This window comes from Chenopodium album, chromosome 7 (assembly GCF_948465745.1).
Source record: "Chenopodium album chromosome 7, dcCheAlbu1.1, whole genome shotgun sequence".
In the NCBI taxonomy this organism is placed as follows: domain Eukaryota; kingdom Viridiplantae; phylum Streptophyta; class Magnoliopsida; order Caryophyllales; family Amaranthaceae; genus Chenopodium; species Chenopodium album.
Window position 1 is genome coordinate 8,691,949 of NC_137840.1, and position 22,498 is coordinate 8,714,446.

General features: G+C 37.0%; 1 protein-coding gene across 1 annotated transcript; it reads right to left on the minus strand.

The window, feature by feature from the left end:
• Nucleotides 1–18,862: 18,862 nt before the first annotated feature.
• On the minus strand, nucleotides 18,863–21,313 carry LOC145638889 (DEAD-box ATP-dependent RNA helicase 47A-like). The gene is made up of 3 exons (XM_081689944.1): nucleotides 21,164–21,313; nucleotides 20,984–21,062; nucleotides 18,863–20,781 (listed from the first exon to the last, which is right to left on the minus strand). The coding sequence occupies exon 3, from the start codon at nucleotides 20,754–20,756 to the stop codon at nucleotides 19,071–19,073; it is 1,686 nt and encodes a 561-aa protein (XP_081546070.1). The 5' UTR covers nucleotides 20,757–20,781; nucleotides 20,984–21,062; nucleotides 21,164–21,313; the 3' UTR covers nucleotides 18,863–19,070.
• Between the last annotated feature and the right edge of the window lie 1,185 nt (nucleotides 21,314–22,498).

The window sequence follows — 22,498 nt, forward strand, 5'->3', positions numbered from 1 at the left end:
ACATGATTAAGTAGTCGGTTTGATTACAATTGCAATAAGTGATCGATCTGACGAAAAATCGTCTCACTTAGCTTAAGCGCCTAAAACACTGGCTCATTACAATCGGTTCAAAAGCAAGCACTTAAACGACAATATTTCCAAATATGGATTGTCGCGCATTCTTATTAAACGACAAAGTTTTCCAAAAATTGGATTGTCATCCCCAACTGACAATATTTCCAAAAATGGATTGTCGTGCATCTTCTTCAACGACAATTTTTCCAAGATTGGATTGTCATCTCTGGAAAAGTTTCCCAGCGTGGATTGTCGTGCTCCTTCTCTATTTGGCAAGTTTTTCCAAGTTCGGATTGTCATAATCATAGATCGCTGGCAAGTTTTCCAAGATTGGATTGTCATACACCCAGTTCCCTATAGCAAAATTTCCCAAAGGATTGTTGTAGGTTTCTATTCATCATAAATTTCGGCAAAAGTTCCTCAACGTGGATTGTCATTCATTTCAGCAAGTGGCAAATTTTCCCGAAGTGGATTGTCGGTCGACTCTTTTTTGCAAATGTTCCAAGACGCGGATTGTCAATAGTGGCAATATTTTCCTAAAAGGATTGTCGCATAGCGTTGGCAAATTTCCAAGGTGGATTGCTTTCAAGAGTTATATTCCAAGATGTGGATTGTCGATCGTAGCAAAGTTCTTATGAAAGATTGTTACGAAGCATTGGCAACTTTTCTAAAAATTGGATTTTGGCAAATTTTCCGAGGTACGGATTGTCGCTTCATCGTGACAACATTTCCAAGGATGGATTGTTACGAAGCATTGACAACTTTCCCTAAATCGGATTGTCATACATCATACAAGAGTTGTGTTGGCAACTATTCCCAAAGAAAAGAGGATTGTCATCACAGCAAAAGCACCGACATACTGGTTCACAAGCAGCAAAGCGCCGACGTACTGGCATAGCATCATTAAGGATTAAAAAGCAGTGATCTTTTCGAAGACTATCACAGCGGAAATTGAACATATCAAAAGAAGCTCTTTGTTCAGAGATGAGTGAACATCGAAACAGCAAGGTGGCGTTCCCTGGATTATGGAGAGTTGTCACAAACAACTGAGGATTGTTTCAAGAGAAATAATCTTCGATGGTATTCCCTTGGACGTGGAATATTATCACAGCGGGGAAGATAGTTTCGGGCGAAGCGATCTTCTAATTTGGAAGCAGTTACAAGGCGTAGCGGTTTTCAAGCGGGATGGCATTCTCTAGCTTGTAGGAGGTCATCAAAACAGTACAGCGACAAATCGGTTACTTTCAGAGACGTGTGCTCGACGGTGCAAGATACGCGTTTCTTAACTCTTCTATCTGTTTAACTAATGCTAGTTTTGCAGGTATCGGCGTTATAAGATTGGTTTAGGATCGCAGAACGTTCTGAATCATTCTCCGTCCCTATCGCTACTTTGACTTTCGTTTTCGAAACTTGCGTTTCTCCAAACTCAGTCAAAGTGGGGGCTTCTGTAGACACCCATTTGTGTCTCCCCAAAACCAAACCCAGTGATGAGTACCTTTCACGTCAAATCATAATCGAATGAAACGAAAGTGTGGAAAGGTCTAGTGTTGCGGAAAGTTTTATTTCTTTTCCTTTCTCTTCTCTCTGTTTTTGAAAACTTTATTTTAAGAAAACAGCCAATCCAGTTTGGTTGGTCCATGATATGGGTCCAATAGTGGTGTAGTTGGATGGGGCTTGCAAAGACCTTTCCAACGATATATTATAAGCCCAATTCCGATGAATATTGAGGAAGTTATGGCCAATTTACTAAACTGGGCCCGGTTTGAGTTTTAAGTACGGCCCAATGATCTAGGGGAGGGCCTAATATGATTTATCATTCCTAATGTAATTAGGAATGGTTTTGGTCTTCTAGATCATTCTAGAAGGTCTTGTCATTCTTAATTCAATTAGGATTCTTTAGAGTTTTAATTAGATCAAATAACATTTTCGACCGAAATTATATTATTTTATCTTCCAGTACGGTAAAATTATCAGATTTTCGAAAACGCGTTAAAATCCGGTTTGGCGTCCAACCCCAGGCCTTGGCGCCTAGAATCAAGATTAGCGCCAGACGCCAGAATTGGCGCCTGGCGCTAGCCACAGTTCCTGGCGCCAATGAGCCAGGTCTGGCGCCAAGGTGGATTTGTGGTCTTCATACTCTGTTTTGATAAATTATCTTTTTTGGATGATTTTCTCTATAAATATCGTATCAAAAACTCCGTTTTCATACACGAATTCTTCTTATTCTTAAGTCTTCATCAACTATCTTCATCATCTACAATCTACAATTAATAATCATCAACATTCTCCAATTCTCTTTATTCATCATCTTTCTTTCATCAATTCTCAATAGCATTAGTCTTTTGGCATTCTTTCTTTTCTAAACTTTGGTTTTCATACAAAATTCCGCATTCACAAGATCTAGAAACACCTAGCCATATTCGAAATTGCCTTCGCCCTAGACGTGAAAGGTTTTAATTTCTGAGGGTTTGGTCCCAAATCTCTCTTTCAATTATTTAATTTAATTGTTTTGTTTATTATTTTCCTTGAAGTTACTAACGTGTGTATTTTGTTATTAGAAAGAGGTACGAGGCATCCAAGTAAGTACTTTAATTGTTTTAATTGATATTATGATGTCGATATCATGTTTATATTGTTATTATGATATTCCTAGTATCATGTCTAGGGTATTTTTAATATCAAATATGATTGTTATGATGCCTTTTATTTTCTTCCTAATATTAATTCATGTTAGTATCATGTTAGGGTTAAAGATTTGATTTTTATTGCTTAGTGACATGCTAGGGTTTGTTATTAATCTTGTTAGTATCATGCCTAGGATCTTGCTATGCTTTAATATGATTATGATTATGATTGATATTATTATTATTAATGATGTTGATTATTTATTATGTTGCTTGATACATATTATTTTATATTGTTATTGCTTGATCACCTTTATTGCATGTTTAAAGGGAATTTGGTACTTGTAATCACGCTTAATAAGATAATTAATAATCTTGTTAGGTTAATTGTGATTATAATTCAAGTGATCGCCAATAATAGTTTATTTGTGCATTAATATTCAACCAACATAGATTAAACAGGTTTAGGGTTAATCCTATTGATTGTATGTTAGTCAGAAAGCGCACATGAATACGAGCAGAATAAAGTAGAGGCCTATTATTAGGGCAGGTTCAATCTCTTTTAGGTTGGATTTGTACCATCATCCCCGAACCCTTATTTGGTTCATGACCTTATGGAGTTGACGATCTCTTGGATCGTTAAGGGGTGTAACCTTCATCCTGTGAACGATTTACAAGTTCCTTAAAAAACTTGTTGGCGACTCTTTTGCTCTATCTTCTTCCCTTTTGGACGCCACCGTACTTTAGTGTATGATCACAGTGGGGTTCAAGCTAGTGGGATTTTTAAGGCTTGAAATTATTCCCTACAGTGTGTTATGTGAAAGGCCCAAAAAGCCCAAAAGCGCCAAAGTTTTCGTTGTTTTACCGCCCAAAATTTCGGCTACAATTAAAAGATCTTTCATTTGCCTTTGGTTATAAATACACAAATACCCATTTGCAATTCAGTCAAAGTAAATTGAAAATCGATATTGGAATTAGATTAATCATGTCTTTAAACACATCTTCAGTTGGCCTTGGAAACAATTTTGGAGCCGGTGGCGACATTTTGTGGGTGGCTGCGAAGCGTTGTAACTGCGGGGGGCAAGCAATATCCGAATTCCGTATTTCGCTGTCGGAGGCTAATCCTAGACGACCATACTACAAGTGCAGGGGTTGTTCATTTTGGAAATGGGCAAGGGAGGAGGATATGGTAAGAAGCACCAATATTGGTGTAGTTGAGATTGGGAAGAGGCTTGATGTACTTGAGAAGAGAATTGCTACTATGAAATATGTAATTCTTGTAATTGTACTTGCTCCTCTAGTATTGCGTATCTTCACTTGATAGTTTAAGATTGGTATTAAAATGGTATTAAAATAGCTACTAAAATTATGGGTTATCTATGTATTTTCACTTGAAATATATAGTTTAAGATAAATGTTGTTGGTTGAATGAAAACTTAGGATTAATGGTTTTGATTTAATTATGGCAAACAAAGAACCTAAATGTGCTTTTATGAGATAGTTAAATAAGGTAGAACATAACATTATAATAAAAGTTTAAACATAACAACATACATAATAAAGCTTAAACATCCGACTACTAGATACATAACATAAAATTTAACCATAGTGAAATCATAGCAAGTTAAAATAAGTCATAAGAGTCATAGCAAATTCCCGCTACACTTGCGGTGTCTACATAGATAAGTGGTCGTTGTCAGAATGCACAACTCCATCTTCATTCCCTCCTCTGTCTTCGCACGAAGTCGATGCAGGGTGAAGTCGTTCGGGGCTTGGATAAAATTTTGCTCCTGGCTGGATTAAAATTAAATAGGGCCATATTATAAAGTCAATTACAATATTATACATTCAATTATTTAGAAATTAGAGAATTAGTAATTTAACCAATTAATGACAATCTAACCAATTATTAAAAACCAAAGACAAATAAAGAAATGGTATGTAACAAACCTGAACATCAACGCCCATTTGGTGGCCGTTGCTCGCATGACCCCTGTGAGTGGCCCAAGGATTAACGTCTGCCTTTTGCCAAATTAGAAGCAGACTGTAGTACCCACTAACCAATCCGAAGCCATCAACCGAGTACACCCCTTGAAACACGTCTTTCACGTACCCGAGCAAAGAAGCGTCAGCTCTGGCCTCCGTCACCACCACCACTTCCGGGGAAAAGGCATTGTATAGCTTGTTGAACGTTTCCTTGAAAGATGGACGGTTCACATTCCGTGCATTCCACACAATAAAAGTAGCCCCTTTTGGAAAACATGGAGCACTCGCAATGTCTTCCGTCGAGCCACAAACAGAGATTCGGTGGTACCGAATACGTCTTAAGGTTGTTGTAGATGTGAACACATTCAAAGTAACCAATCTAATTTTGAGGTTGACTTCCATGACATGAACAGTAGAAATTTTTGAGCCAATGAAAATGTGCTTTTCAATCAAAGGAATAGTGTAGATTGGAAGATGGTCGGTCATCACGAGTGGCTTACGATCGAAAATAGGGATCAAATCTAACGGTATGAAGGGAGCACCAACCACAGCCATGGATTTCTGACACAACCACCTTGCGAACACCGGGACACCCTTGTGGAGGTACCCTTCTAGATCGGACAGCGTAGGATAGTAAGCAGCCCTTATATCGAAGTCACTAACCTCCATGATGCTGTCGGGGATGAAGGTGGTGGTGTCATCGTCAAGCGAATTAATTAGTTGTTCGCGGACGACGCTCACGGGAATTGGGTCCATGTTAAGGAAGTAATCTTCCCCAGCATAGTAACTTATCTCGTTGAACTTGAGCTCGGGCTCAATTAAGGTTAAGAAGCCACTAAAGTACATGACGGGTTCAGCTGGGTGTGGCTGCATTAGGCGACCCCATATGTTGCGCATACTACAGAGACGGGTGGACATGGCTACACTTGAGATTGTTTTTTGGGTGTTTGTTTTTTGGGTGTTGGATGGGTTTGAAGCGGAGTGACTAAAAGAGGTGAGTTACTGACCACAATAAAATAACAACTGAAGTAATAAATCATCCAACTACAACTGTAGCGTTCAACGCAACAAGCAATATGTTCAAACTCACAACAAAATCTGTGTTTGACATGACTATTTATCACCCCAGCAGAGTAGGTTTTAATTAGATCTATTACTAATATTTTACCCTAGGGTGTTACCGTGTGGTTTTACCCTATGCTTTTAATAAACACTGTCTAACTGAAAAAGCTTCAAGATTGACTGACATGACAAAACAATGTAGTTGGCTGAAGCAAGACATTAGCTGTACTTTATTAAATTTTAAATTCATATAAGTTAAAATAGTACATCCCTTTAAATTCATAAAAGTTAAAATAGTACATCCTTTCCCAAGTGTTGAGTATTAGGTGGTTATTTTATCTTTTACAATTACAATTCCAAAATTATGGTTATATATTGAAATACTAAATATAACTTACACCCCCTTTGAACATTTTATTTGAAAAATGAAACCAAAATTGAAAACGAAATGTGATATCGTAGATTTTATCTTAGATGGTGGCATACAATCGGGTGAGTTAACTGAAATATATAGGGAAAGCGGAGTGGGGAAAACACAAATATGTTTGCAACTACTCCTGACTTGCATGCTCAAGCCTCCAGATGGTTTGTACGGGTCATCGATTTACATTCAAGCATGCCCGGTGTTTCCTTTAAGGAGATTAAATGATCTTAGCAAGAGTATTTGTGATTCACTAGTGGGGGAAGATCCTTTGTCCTCCGTCCTTGTTAAAAAAATCGACAATCCTGATCAAATATTTTTGGTGTTGAACCAAGTCGAACAAATTGTGTTGGCCTCACATGAAGAATGCCGACACACGAGAGTCGTTATACTTGACTCTATAGCATACTTGTTCAGGCATGCACATGACAACACCACAAAAGGGTTCATGGAGAGGAGTGAAGTATTAGTGGCAATAGCTTAAAAGATGAAACACATAGCGAGTACCTACAACATTGCATTTGTGGTGGTGAATGAGGTTCTCGATGTTTTCGAACATAATAACGCAATGTTGCAAACATTCACTTCTGGCCGGGAAGTCAAGGCATCACTAGGACAGAAATGGGCACAACAACTCTCGAACAAGATGTTCATTTCTAAGCAGTACGACAACAATTCTAAGTCCTGGTATCGCGAATGGTTGGTGGTAAAAAATACAAACACCTCCATAGTAGGGCGGCGATGCCCTTTCCGCATCACACACAAAGGTGTTGAACCCATTTAATGGACATCATCTAATGCTAGGTAAGGTATCTTCCAGGATTTGTAGGGTACCATTTACGATCATAATGGTGCCACTTTATTGTTAGTTTAAAATTAGCACCATTGAGGTCAAATATTGTACCATTAAGATTAAGTAGGATGCCATTATGGTCCCTAAAAGGTTCTAGTGATTTAATGTAAGTACAATTGTGGTCAAATATTGTACCATTAAGATTAAGTAGGATGCCATTATGGTCCCTAAAAGGTTCTACTGATTTAATGTAAGTACCATTGTGGTCATATATTGTACCATTAAGATTAAGTAGGATGCCATTATGGTCCCTAAAAGGTTCTACTGATTTAATGTAAGTACCATTGTGGTCAAATATTGTACCATTAAGATTAAGTAGGATGCCATTATGGTCCCTAAAAGGTTCTACTGATTTAATGTAAGTACCATTGTGGTCAAATATTGTACCATTAAGATTAAGTAGGATGCCATTATGGTCCCTTTAACGTTGTACTCAGTTAGTTTAAGCTTTGTATCCGGAATTCAGCTTTTACTTGAAAGGTCCACCAACTACCAACTAGAATTAAATGAACACTACAAGTAATGCAGTAAATGTCCTAAAGCTTTGTATCTCGTTGGGCTCAATGCAACACTTAAAAAAGCTACTAAAGAGCATCATTTAAGTTGAAGTACAAGGTTGGGTGGGTAAAGAAAATTCTGTAATTGATTTTGATACAACTGTCACAATGAAAACCTACACTGTGAAGAAAATTATGTAATTGAATGTAAGTCCCATCTCGTTGGGCTCAATGCATAACTTAGTAAATGTTACAGCAAAGGCAGTTGGATGTATTCAAATCACAGCTAGTTCTAGGTCTATAAATGAACAGAAAATTTTAACATGGAAATCATTTCATAAATTAGCACCACAAAAATTCCTAACAACAAAATCAAATACAAGAACATGGGTAACAAAGGTATTAGTTCTACAAATTATTAGGTTTAGATCAAAGGAAAACACATGTCAATGAGTATAACATATGGCATCTGTAGTAGTACTATTTACACACTAACTTTATTAATTTTTATTGTAGTGGCACTTTATGTATTTGTCAAATGGTAATTCTTGAATAAATAGAGGTATTTTATGAGGTACTAATATATGTTTGTTTTCGTTGTTGGTGCAGCTAATTCGCGTGAGGAAAGGAAACGAAAGAAGTTCTTACGAAGGGTGGCCAAGATCAAGGAAACGGGGGTACACGATCCAAAGGCTATGATTAGGGACATGTACATGCCAAAGTACAGCCACCGTATGATGCTTTGTCATCAACTACCCACGATCGCACGGGGTGGATTAGAAGAACCAATTAAAGGGATTGATTTCCACCCAAATTACCCTTTTTTAACTCTGTTCAATGTTGGTAGGGCACGTTACTTTCGTAAGGAGGCTTTTTGTTTCATGTGGTACTTGGTCGATGTTGCAAACATAGCCATCTGTTTCAACTTGAGAACCTTAAGGAGGTCTCTAGCTGAGTGTTATGCCTACCCCCTTTACCACACCTACCTCAAACGTTTCTTTGAGTTTTTTACATACCTTGAGGATTGGTGGTTGGATGTTGATGAGGAAATTGGCAAGGGGAATGAGTGGGGAATTGTACTTGTTGGCAAGAAGTTCACTACTCCTGCTGAACAAGGAATCAAGGTTACTTATAAATGGCTTCAATTCACAAAAGAGGATCCAACCGAGGCTATTACTAACATCCCCGAGCAGCGCATGGCTTTTAGACGCAAAATGTTGTGTGAAAATGGCTATGATGAGGTGGCTAACTTGTCTCTTGTAACTGCCGAACCGTTCACCTACAATGACTACCCACCCGAGTATGTCAAACGCCTACAACACGCAGTCCATTTGTATGAGACGAACCACGGAAGTGACTCCGCTCAAGGTCTAAACTGGACATCGGAGTCTAGTTTCGAGTTTTGTTGACTCGGCCATCGGATGTCAAATACTAATTCAGTTTTGAGTGCTTGAAAATGTCATTTGTACGAATTTAATTGTTGTACTAATTACCGGCTCTTAAGTGTTAAGTTCTAATGTAGTTGTATGTACTATTTACGTGTTAAGTACTAATATAGTTGTAGTACAAATAAAGTGTTAAGTAGTAATTAATATATTCATTGTAGTACTAATATAGTTGTAGTACTAATATACTAGAACTAATATAGTTGTAGTATTAATTAAGTGACGCAAATTAATATATTCATTGTTTAGTACTTTGTATTTTTCAGAATCTACTTGTTTTAAGAATGTACAAATTAAGGTAAGATACCAGCGTATGAACACCAAATTTCAATTCTACACAAAATGAGTTTGGGCCAGCCAAATGCAATGTCCTTTTGGGCCAAATTTGTCCTTTTAAGTACAAATACCAAATTTCATTTCTACAAATACCAAAATCCTTAACAGCCAAATGCAATGTCCTTTTGGGCCAGCCACATACAATATGTCTACACTGTCAACCCAACCATAGTTTGTCATCACATTCAAAGTTGACAGTTTTTCCAAAAATCAGGGACACAAATCAAATACCCCAAATTACAAAACACACAACTAACTCGCCGAGTGGGTTTGCGTAGACGCAGTCCTTTTGGGCCAGACTCGTTCCTTTGGGAGAATTTCATCAAATTTCACTAGCAATTCATTGCATGGGTTATTTGCATCCTCCAAAAAAAACTTCTTCCTCAAGTTCTTCTCCTACAACACGCAGCATAGTAATATCAATATTTTGCCCCAAATTAACTATTATTAAACAAGTTCAATATCATGTATATAATACACAGCAAACATACCATCGGGTAAGTAGAAAGACAAGAATTACTGGCACAGTGTTTAATGCAACCAAGCATTAGCACACCACAGAAGAAGCTGCTCCATGAGTAGCAGGTGGTTAGTTTAACTGATAAATGTCATGTACTTATCATAAGTGTGCAATACCATTTAACATTCAAAAGTATAAAACTATGACCTTTAACAATGCCAAATTCATGGTACTTACGTATCGGTTTGCTTCACCATGCCAACCACATGCCTAGGCCACAACTCACAAGTGCCCAACTCCCAAAGGGGATCTTTCAGGTGCAACAGAACATCAATTGCCTTCACCTATGAACACAACATAATTCAGAACATGTGCATGCTTTGTCATTGCAAATATGGTTAAAACATTAGAGTGAAGTTACTAACCAATTCCATAACAAGCTCAGAATGGCTTTCATAAGGATCCGAGTATAACGAGTCAATGATCCAAAATTGCTTCTTCACCATATCCATGAAAAGGCACCACCAATGTTCATCCGACTTTGTCGCCGACCCGTCAAGCACAGGGAAAAAAACCTTGGCACCAACAGTTTGTTACACATTACCCACGTCATAAAAACAAAGGAACATGACCTTTTTGGGCCTCTTAAACAAAAGACTATTGGACATAAGTCAACTAAGTCCCTTAACACTCGTAAACAACAAATCTACATACTGATGTGCGTTCATTGCCCTAATAAAACTCTTAAAAGTCCAACTTTTTTTGATTAAATTTGGCCTAAACATGATATATTGTTCAGATATATTTAGGTATACACAAAAATATATTTTAGGACTAATAAAACAAGTTTATCTATAATATAAAAATCAGGTCCACAATATCTCAAATTGACCACAATTGGCCAAATAACTTATGTATAACACATAGATCATCTAAATAAATGATTGTATAACTGAGACAAAAGTGAGAAGTAGGTTTATTAATTCTGGAATATGGCTACTGTCTATATATCATGTGTTTCTGTGAGGAAATTGGCATTGTTAATACAAACTTCCTACCCAAAAGCCAAAAATGTACATACCAATCGAATGTCATCATTCGGGATAGTTAACAACGGCTTCCCATACTTCCTAGCAAGATTCGCATAATCCTTCTCCTTTTCCTTAATCCTCATCTACAAAAATTCAATATTACACAAACTCAATTTATCACAACTGCAAATTTTCAGACATTCAATATTTAACACATCTAATTCTTACCGCAAAGGACGGATCAATCATAATCCTCTTTCTCCTATTCAGATACTGAACAGTCCCCCAATACTTTGTATACAAAATGGATGTCATCCGCACATACTGATGGCCAAGTTGGGCTCGCGGACCGAGAACACCATAACAGTCCCTCTGCGTCGCATTTATTCCATCACACTCAATGACGGACGGTCCCTCCCTGCCATATAATATTTGCATTAGTACAAGGCTGTTTTCAATTTCATGCACATATTAACACAATCATGAACAAAAAAAAACTTACTGGCTTTCATCCCTCAGATCCTTCCACCCTTTCACAAACATGTCCAAACACTTATCATAAATTGTTTCCCGATTCATCAAACCCACATCTTTCCCATTATTGCTCGAATTGCAAGATTCTTTCTCCTCCTCAACTGGGGGGGTCCTCTCTTTAGGAGCATTCAACAGTTTCGCGCCCTTGTTACTGCTGCCACTAAGATGGGGCTGGCTCCCTTTAGCACTGCTAAGAGTGTGCATATCTTCATTGTTCTTCGTTTGACCAGCCTTGGACCCACTACCTAGTGCACTGCTCACTATCCCCTCAACTAGACTAACAATTCTAGGAGTTAAAAGAGCAAACACCTACACAAACCAAGGACAAATACAATAAATAGGTGAAAATAAGGTTGTAGATGAAGACTTCTTTATCACAATTGCATATATATGAGTATTAATATGTTTTCTGAATTACAAAATATATATGAGTAATAATTCTCATATATATTTTATCACAAGTGCATATATATCACAAGTGTCTAGCATCTTTGTATCTCAAATGTCAGGTCAGAAAGTAAAGAATTTTGGGGCTACGAGGATTTTTACTACGAGGATGAAAAGGAACTGTGAAACATGTAAATCAATTCTCTATGAATCCAATCTCATCCCTTCCTTTGTTCAGGGCAGCACTCACACTTTTTAACTCCACCCTTCTTAAAGGTATGATACAAAGGCACTCACACTTTTTAACTCCACCAAATAAATTTAGGCATCAAAATCCTCGAATATTTAAAGAAACAACAAACAACACTTTTCAACAACACTACAACACTATATTCATTAAGTCTATATGCTGCAATAAGTTTAAGCTGTACATTTGTACTTCTTTTAGGCTAAGTCTACTACACTGTATGAAAATACTTGCAAAGAAATTATTGTTTTCTAAATTAATGATTTAACATGTGCAAAATCACAAGTGCTTATAAATGTTTTCTAAATTAATGATTTAACATGTGCTCAACACGATCCCCTCAAATAGTAGAAATCAAGTCATAAGTGCATATATATGTTACACTGTATGGAGTAACATGTGCTCAACACTATCCCCTCAAATAGGAAATCAATTCATAGAGTACAATTTATGTTTTAAACACCGCAAAAAAGAGATATCCCCTGATCACATGCTCGGTTCTACTTTCCTTATTTCTAATATTTCAGAACAAGGCCAATTACACAAAAGTAGTACACATCTAACTGATCTCATGGTCATTTAAAACAAAAGGAAATCATAACACACTAAACTCAGATTCCAAACTGGTACAGCGTATTAAACAGATAACCTATGATAAACTTACAAGGAAAGCATATATTAACAACAAGATCATCAACATTACTTACCTGATCTGCCATTGAAGTAACAGAGTTAGTAATGGAATTATTATCAACTCTATTTTGCACCATCTCCAATTCTCCATCATCACGTGGCACGAGAGGATGGTACTCCCCATATGCAATGTCTAGAACCTATTACACCCACAACTACATAAATCAATTGACATCCGGAATAAATGATTCACCACAATTTATTTTCAAACTTTTATTGTCAACTCTAACCGACAAATAGCCAAACTCTTCCTCAGACTTCCGATCTTCATCTACAATTGCTCTCAACTTTTCCGTATCCTACACCATCAACCTAGGGTAAATACCCCACCTATTTGGTACCCGATGGAGGTGATCCAAATAAAAAATCTGCATTTTCAAAAAAATAAACATCATTACCATATATTATCTTAATGCATTACATAATCAAATAGATAATGGTAACCTTACCATAAGAAACACAAAGCTCCCACCACACCCGCATCGAAAACCATCTTTCTGGAACTTTGTCTGAAATCTATCAGCACAATTACGCACCCAATCAATGGTGAACTTGCACCAATCATACTCTCCAGCAACACATGCAACTGCCAATGTTGGCACTAAGGATGCAACCAAGTTCGAACTATTTGTGGTCGTGCACACTATCATCCCAAGGGCAACAATTAGGAAAGCAATCATGAAGTCCTCTTCATCCACTTCAGTCTGCAACTCCACGAGAGAACCATCTTCAAGCTCAGGGCACATGGCTTCAACTGCAAGATTCAGAGAGACTGTTTCTCCCTTCAACCCAACTCTGTATTGTTGAAACACCCGCATAATCTTCTGGGTATCCTCTTCATCATCACCAAGAACTACTGGAACTTCCTTGCTTCCCATAGGAATACCAAGGATGGACCTCACTTGTTTCGCACCCAGAGGAAGAATTGAACCATCTCCAAAGATCATGGTCCCATCACCAAAAACCCTGGTCATCAACCAGTAACAAAACTGCCTCGGGATATTTTTCATATCCAGATGCAGCAAGCCCCCAAATCCCATCCTCTGAACTAACTCCCTTCTCTTCTGATCAAACTTCTTCACCAAGAAACAAAACTTTTCCACTCTGCACACAATATTGGGCTGCTGCATTACAAAACACACATATCACCATCATAATGAATAAATTATAAACAACCCCTTCTTACCAAACACATAATATTCACATTGTTGTACCTTCCCAATATTCTCATAATGTGTCCGTAGGACTGAACCATCAGCAAGTACTCTATGTCCTTCTGTTTTAATACCCTACAAATACAAAAAATAACTAAGTACTTCTCACATTTCACATATGATGATGCCACATATATACAAGTTTTAATAACCAAAACTTCTTCATTATATAAATACTTCTACTTACAATCAGACTCCATTATATAAATACTTCTTCATTATATATATACTTCTCCTTACAATCATACTCCATTTATCCAAATCAAAACAAAAAAATATAACAGATGATAAGTGTCACTTCACAGTTGATTCACACTTGATTCATAGTTGATTCACTATACTACACATAAATTATAACACCACAATTTGGTAACAAGAAGCTTCACTTTTATACTTGAATTATTTTGTTAGCTTTCACAGCGCTTACCACTTACAAAAATCAAGCTCAAAAGGTCTTCATACAAATTTCAAACAAAACTAATTCACAAAGGCTGACACAAGAAAACTACCTTCTTATTCGCCCCGCCGGACTTGCCTTTTCTCTTCTTATCCTTTCTCTTCAAGTACTCCTTCATCATCACCTTCATAAATCCAGAACTTGAATCCGAATCACCATCACCGCTCGAATTCTCAGATTGCTCATGATCATCATCTTCTTCTTCATACTCTTCCAAATCAGATTTTGCCTTGCGTTTAGCAGTCGCCAATGGTTTCGATTTCCCCACACACTTGAGGTTCGATGACGAACCCACAGGTTTGCGTACCTCCCTTTTTAATGGACCCTGAAAACCATTACTACTAAGTTAGTTCTACACTTTAAACAATATTCACTCACTCACCAATCCATGTAACAACAACAAACAAATACTCACCCCCCACTTTGCCCGATTCATCGACCGTACAAGTGACTTCTTCTTCATGACTGCCCACAACTTGAAACCACATATTAGCTTTTAAAAAACAATTCTATTATTATAACAACACATCTTACAACTAATAAGGCATCTTACAACAACACATCTTACAACTAATACGATATAAAAACCATTATTATACTTTTCAACCATTTCAATCACATCGAGTAAACCTACATTATTTATACTGAATTCATCTTACTAAGCCTCCAAATTCATTGCTTTTGCATCCCAATTCTACCACATTTGCTTCTCAAAAATCATTACTTTCACACAATAACAACAAATAATTACTTCATCACCATAAACCCATCATCACCATAACCCCACATAAACCCATCATCACCATCAACCATGAATGCAAATATACGAGACACAAAAGAAAAAAATTATCTTTACCCTAACAATAATCACAATCTTTTCAACATTCACATAAACATATATTGTGAACACAATAACATAATTTTTCCTCGAACAAAAAAAAAAAAACCCCATAGTTAAGATACTATCATATACATCAAAGCCCAATCTCAAAACACAGGAAAACTTTGAATTGAGAAGCTTCTTTCCATCTTTCTCTAATCAAATAAAGTAGGCGACCCACAGCAAACATAATTCATAACATTTAATTTTAGTACAACCAAAATGAATTAAAGATCCAATTGTGTGTAAACAAAATTTTCAATTGTGTAAACAAAATTAAATTTCCATTTGTGTAAACATCCGAATTAACCAAAATCAACCCTTTTTTCGTTGAACCCAACCAAATTCTACCCAACCAAACTGCAAATATTTCAATTATTTTATTTAACCCTAATTAAACCTTCATAATACACAGTTCCGTTCATTTCATCGCCGATTTGGGACAATTACCAACACGCGACCACAATCCTCCACAAAGCGCGACAATACTACATATTTTAAACAGTTTCTGCAAATTGACCACCCACAATTAACCCCCAAAACCCCAATTTTACCCAAACATACACTTCAACAGCAATACAGGTTAAACCCTATCTTTTTCATCTCAAATATCAGGTTAAACCCTATCTTTTTCATCTCAAACATCAAAACATTATAATATATATACGTACCTACCAACAATTGATGGATGTGATGGACAATTTGAGGAGAAGGATGACCAATTTGGAACGAAACGATGAGAACCTCTCAGTGATCTTGAAGGAGAAGGAACGTCTTCGTCTTCGTCGAAGAGAGAGAAAGAAATAATGAGGTAACACAAAGAATGAATGAGAAAGAAAGAAAGAGGGAGACGGAAATGCGAACAGGCACAAACACCGAGCTACTGCAAAAGAAAGGGACAAGTCAGACTTTTTTCATTATGGGATGCTTTTACCTCGAAATGGGAACACAAGCTGGCAAAATTCAAAAAACATGTTAAAGGACGTTGATGCCCCTGCGAGACAACCCCATATATCTCGCAACCCTCCGTTTAGAAACCCTCCCTAAGAACGTCAATGTGCCACGCAGTCCCTTTTTTATTGCGCCACGTCATCTTCTCAATGTCTCATGATGCCACATCACCCAAGCAACCAACATTATTGAATATAAAAACATAAGGATAAGGGGGATCGAACCCTCAATCTCTTACAACAAGAATAACCATTTCACCATCTAAGCCAATTATCAAGTATATTATTAAAATGTTAAAAAAAAATTATATAAGTGCAAACCACAAGATTCAATTTAAATAAAATATACTAAAAAAAACTCAATTTTAGTTTGACAATAATAATTATTATACAATTTTAAAAAGTGTTTTAAAAACTTTATCGATTACACATTTGCACGTCTACAACAGTAGCAACTCGGGGCCCGGGCTACTCACTATTATTATAGAATAGAAAAGTGAAGAGAAAAGTACTATAATCAATTTGTGTTCATCATCTATTACAAATTGACATAATACCTAAAAATTATATATGCAATATCAATTATAAATTCAGAAAATATAACCAATTAAACCAATTTACAAATCAAGAACATAAACTAACTTATATTAACAATCTCTTCCACATTCCAATTAAATCCATCACGAATAACGAAAATACAAAAAATGGAGGAGAGAGAAAATCTTAAAAGAACAAAATAATGTTAAACACAATGGAGAAAGAAAATGTCAACCAAAATTAAGACTCAAGTAAAGAAATTTGAAAAGAGCGAAAAATTTATGTAAAAATGAAGAATTAAGGAAAGAAATGAAATAGGAAGAAGATTGAAGGAAGGAGATGAAGTAATACACCCTTCGTTTTTATATACTTGCTCCATTTCTCTTGGACACGCATGTCGATGCTAATCTTTGATCAATCTTTAATTATCAATAAGTATAAATTCTAACAATTAAAAATTAATAATCTATTCAATGAGATGATTCCGACAAGTACCCACAAGACTATATTTTTTCTTATGTATAAATCACAAGCATTAGTCAAAGTAGGACAAATGAATAGTGCAAAAAATAGAAATGGAGCAAGTATTTAAAAAACGGAGGGATTATATACTAGTAGTCCAGTTGTGTGTGTTGGTGTATGAAAGGGGATATTTGATGAGTGGTGCATTGTGCATCTAAGAATATGCCCTTTTACTATTCAAGCTTATTGGGCCTTAGTGGGTATCAAATTTTATAAATGTTAAACTCTTCTAAAGGAAATATGGTGCGGGTATAAGACGGGTACGGGGCGAGGTGGATACGGGACGAGGTCTACTCTAAATTCAAACCCGCTCCATCACCCGTGACGGGTACACATATTATACACATTCCTGCTCCCCACCCGCTCCCTCGATCCCCGCCCCAATTGGGCGGTGATGGGACAAGTCTTCCATTTAACCCGATCCACTGCCATCCCTACATAGGAGATAAATTATTATAGGTTCATTAGCCAATCTTATTTTTGGGATTAGGGCTTTGATTGTTGTTGTAAACAAAATATCGCAATTTTAAGAATAGCAAGGGAAAGATCATGTGAATTCTAGCCTTATTGGCCTGTAGCTAACACTTTAACCTTGTTGTAAATCCTACTTGTACTGGGTGATATGATCGATAACATCATAACATTAATTAAGGTTGTGTTCTATTCAACTTACCTAAACTTATATACTTATTAGACCTTATTTATAAGTTATTCTACTTGTAAATTGAAATTGGATAGCCCATATTAACCCTATAAGAACTTATTTTCTAAAACTAATTTTTCTTGATATAAATGAAAATAAGGTGAACATAACAGAGCCTAAACACGTACAATACGTGAAATCATGAAACCATTTCGTAGAGGTGTTATCTCCACAAAGGAAGTTTCAAGAAAATAAATAACACACACAAGTGAGAGAGACAAGAATGGTAGGGTAACAAGAATATAAGATACAAGGATCAACTCCAACATCTTTTCATGAAATATTTATGCGATTACAATCCATTGGTGAATGATTGAATGACTATGGTTCAAAATTTTTCATTATACATACTGTTTTCATGAATTATGCCTTGACTTCCTCTATTCTTTAGTGTCATATCTTAATCTATTTCATTGTTACCTCTATTTATTGACAAGCAGAGTTAAAATTTGTCTTTAAGACTTTAGGTTGGAATGAACTTATTGTAGATGTTATTAGATGGATGAATAACTCGAGTTTAGAATCCAAAAAAGTATGGATTGTTTATTGTTTTAGATTAGAATACACACCTAAATGAATGTCAATCACAGCAGAAAATTTTAGTCTAATTCGCCTAATAGAAAAATAACACTATAAGATGCAACAGAAGCTGCAGCAGCGCAACAGAAGATGTTCTAGTCTCCTTGCCACCAATTCTCTTGGTTTTGCAACATAGGAAGATCAGACCAAGTACATGACTTTCAGGAGTAATTTACCATTACATGGAATCAATCCATGTCTTTTGCATTCTACGATTTCTAGATTTCTTTTAATCAAATAACAGATTTCTAGAATGGAATCCACAGCATTTCTGCATATGCAGGATAAAAATCCTTAAAAAGGCTTGGTCTTTTTCTGTGTGGTAACTGTGTATGAACTTTATTTGCAGTATAGTGATATACTTGAATAGAGAATTTTGTAAGACTGAAATTAATCAATAAAAATCTATTATATTTCTCTGTATAAACACAAAAACCTAATAATGTTGGAAAGGAATATCAATTGAAGAGGAAAATACCGTAGCCCTTCATATTTCAAAGAGGTATACAAACTACATATGAATGAAAGCCAATATTCTTCAGCTCACTTAACAGAGAGGCATACAAACAAAATTCATCTTGCTTTTTTTCTTCATCTCTCAGTGCTTCTCCTCCTCTTCTTGAATAAGTTTACCCTCAACAAAATTACAAGGATGAATGGCCACCCCAAGCTGCTTTTGAATTTTTTTCATCACAAAAACTTCGTGCTGTTCACATATGCTAACCACAACACCCTTCCTGCCAAGCCTTCCAGTCCTTCCAGCTCGATGTGCATAGTGAATTGAGTCTGTGGGCAAGTCGAAATTCACAACAAGATCACATTCTGCAATATCTAAACCTCTTGCAGCCAGCTCATTTGTCACGAGTATTCTCAACTCTCCGTTTTTAAATTTCTTAAGCACAGTTGATCGAGTGAGCTTATTGAGATCCCCATGAAGTTCTGCTGCATTTATTCCACGAGCCTCTAGCTTATGTACAGTGTCCTTCAGCTGTCTATTCAAGTTCATGAATACTATAACGAACTTGGCATCAAGGGCATGGACACATCTCCTCAATGTGTCAACCTTGTGCTGTAACCTAGCAGTGCAGTAATAATGCTTCAGAAGTGGGGGTAAGCTCTCTGATGATGCTTGAGATGGTGAATTCTTGTCTGATGAAGATTTAGAGTTTGCCACGGTCACAGGGCCAGATGTTGAGGCTGAATCAATTGGGCTTATACTTTTAGCTCTGACTAGAAGTGGGTCTCTTCCCCAGCTCATAGCTGCTCTTACTACTGAAATTGGCATAGTTGCAGACACCATAATGGTCTGACGTTCAACTCGGGGGCTATTTCCATGTTGGGAAGCCACCGTTGACCTCTTCTTTCCAACATGTTCCAGGATCCTGTGCATATCTTCACGGAAGTTGAACGCCAGAAGTTCATCTACTTCGTCTAACACCAAAAACCGGCAACCATGGGTATGAAGCTTCCCAGCTGCACTAATCTCAGCTATGCGACCTGGCGTACCAACAACAATAGCAGGCTTATTTTTCTTAAGCGCTTCCTCCTGCCTCGATCTATTAGCACCCCCTACTAGCTGTTGAACCATTCTCTTGTCTGCAGGTCCCAAGAGCTTCTCAACCTCCCTCACTATTTGCATTCCCAGCTCCCTAGAAGGAGCCACAATAACTGCTTCCACATCTTTCTTCTTTCCAGGATCCTCTTTAGTGGCAGATTGCTTCTTTAATGGGCCTACTTCAGACAGTATTGGAAGAAGATACGCAAGTGTTTTCCCAGAACCAGTGTACGATTGGATCACGACATCATGCCCCTTCAAAACAGTCGGAACTGCAGTCGACTGGACATCAGTAGGAACTGTAAACCCTTCCTCCTCTAATCTCTTTAACAACAAAGGTGGAAGTCCAATCTCAGTAAACGAGTTAGCAGCAAATGGAGCTCCCTCAATTTCTAAACAATCTTTCACAACAGTTTCCTTATCGCGAACTGTCTTAGCTTTCCGTTTAGGCACTTCAAATGCAGGGTTCAACTGACCAAAACTATCTACTTCACTGCCTTTACTTGTTCTTGTATCTCTAACTTTATCTACTTCACTCTCTTTACTTGCTCTTGAATCTCTAAACCCGAGGGTGGCAAGAGTAAGAGGGCCATTATCATGCCTATACCTACTAAGAAATCGCACGTTTCGGTGATAATAACAAGCATTCCTAGAAACATGTAACAATCTACCAAATGGTAAGGACTCCCCCACTAGAATAAGCAAGCGCGAAGAAACGATTGCTGGCATTTTCACAACAAGATCTTCTACAAAACTGAAGAATACACAAAATTTAAACACAATAATATAACCCAATAATTTGCATCATTTATCAGCTAAAACTAAGAAGATAAGACCCTAATACATAGTTTTCTTAAAAACCCATTAGTTCTCATGAATATACATCATATCTGATTTTTTTTTTTTTTTTAAAAAAAAGTAAATTCGAAGAATTAAGCAATAAAACAAGCACTTACCTAACGAGTGACCGAATTCAATTTCTGGGCAATCTGGAAAACTTTGAAATTGTCCCAAATCCTCAATTTGGCTTGTGTTCTACAGTGTCATAATTACATTATCAATTAATTTAACCTAACAACAAAAATTAAAGATAATTATAAGAAATTGATGGGTAAACTAAAATGGGAAGAAATAACCTGAAGCAGAGTCTGAAACTGATACTACTGCTAAGGGCGCTGAATCAAGGAGAAAGGCTACTCCAGAACAAATAGTTGAGTACCCAGGTATTATCCTCCAGTCCTCCTCTTAAACCTCCATTTATTATTTTTATTTTTATTTTTTTTAAGAGAATATCTAAGCTGCTCAATTTGAGTAACAATTCATGTTACTCAAAGGACATGATGGTAATTCTGTCATCTAAGGAGGGAGTAATTTCGTCATGCCTGGTTAGAGTCAAGAAAATGGGGTCTAGAGGTGATCAATGGGCGGAGCGGGCTGGGTTCGGGCCGAGCCGAGGTAAAAAAATTTGCACATTTCTCAGGTCGGACCGGGTCGGGCCAAGCTTTGGGGCCGGAAAACGTGTGCCCAAACCCGCCCAAACTAGTCGGGACATACGGGCTTTTTGGGCCAATTTCGAGTCGAGCCAAAAAAAATTAACAAAAAATGCAAAAAAATCCATTTCCCAAACCTGTCCAAACTTTTTAAAAATCGAACCGGAAAATTTAGCCCAAAATCGGGCCGGCCTTAGTGTGATCAGCTCTAGGTTTAACAATTGGGTAAGGGTCTATTTCTAATTTATTAAATGAACTGAACTAATTGGAGTTCAACTGAACTGATTGTTTATGAGATGATGAAATTAGGAACTGAACTAAATTGGACTGATCTGAAATTAAGCTGAAGAGTGAAGGAATTATGTCTTCGATAAGTGCAATTATTAGATATATTAAAGATCACTATTATGGAGATAATAAGTTCATTCTTTTGGGTCGTCATTGTTTGGTGCTAGATATCACAAATGATCTTTGGGCTAATTAAATAGTCTAAACCCCAATAGAATGAATCTTATGAGGTCGCACAACAGGGGTAATGGGTTAAACAAGTAAGATGTCCATTAATGAGCCTCATGAGATACCATAGGAGTGTTGGGCTAGAGTAGTTTGATTAGGGTTAGGATTTTAGGCTTGACATAGACTCTTATTTAGAGATATGATCTATAAATAAGATTTATGCCTAGGGTTGAATTAAGTCCCAAATAATAGTCAGTGAATTGTAAAACAAGGCAACTAGTTTTCCCAAAACTCCCTTTTCTCTCTCCTCACTCACGGCCCTCCCTTTTCTCCTCACGTTCGTACGCCCGGCGCCTTTCGTGGTGACCGTTGTGGTGGTTCGTGGTTAGTTCGTGACTCTCTTCTCGCTCCGTTGAAAACTGATTGAAGCGTTCAATCACGACTAACTAGCATTAGTGGAGGTTTAATCTGTGCCCGTGGACAAAGTAGAGGAATCACGCTTGGGTTTCTTTATCTCCCATTGTT

Coding starts and splice junctions, on each gene's coding strand:
- LOC145638889 (XM_081689944.1), bottom strand. CDS start 20,756: ATGCCAGCAATCGTTTCTTCGCGCTTGCTTATTCTAGTGGGGGAGTCC.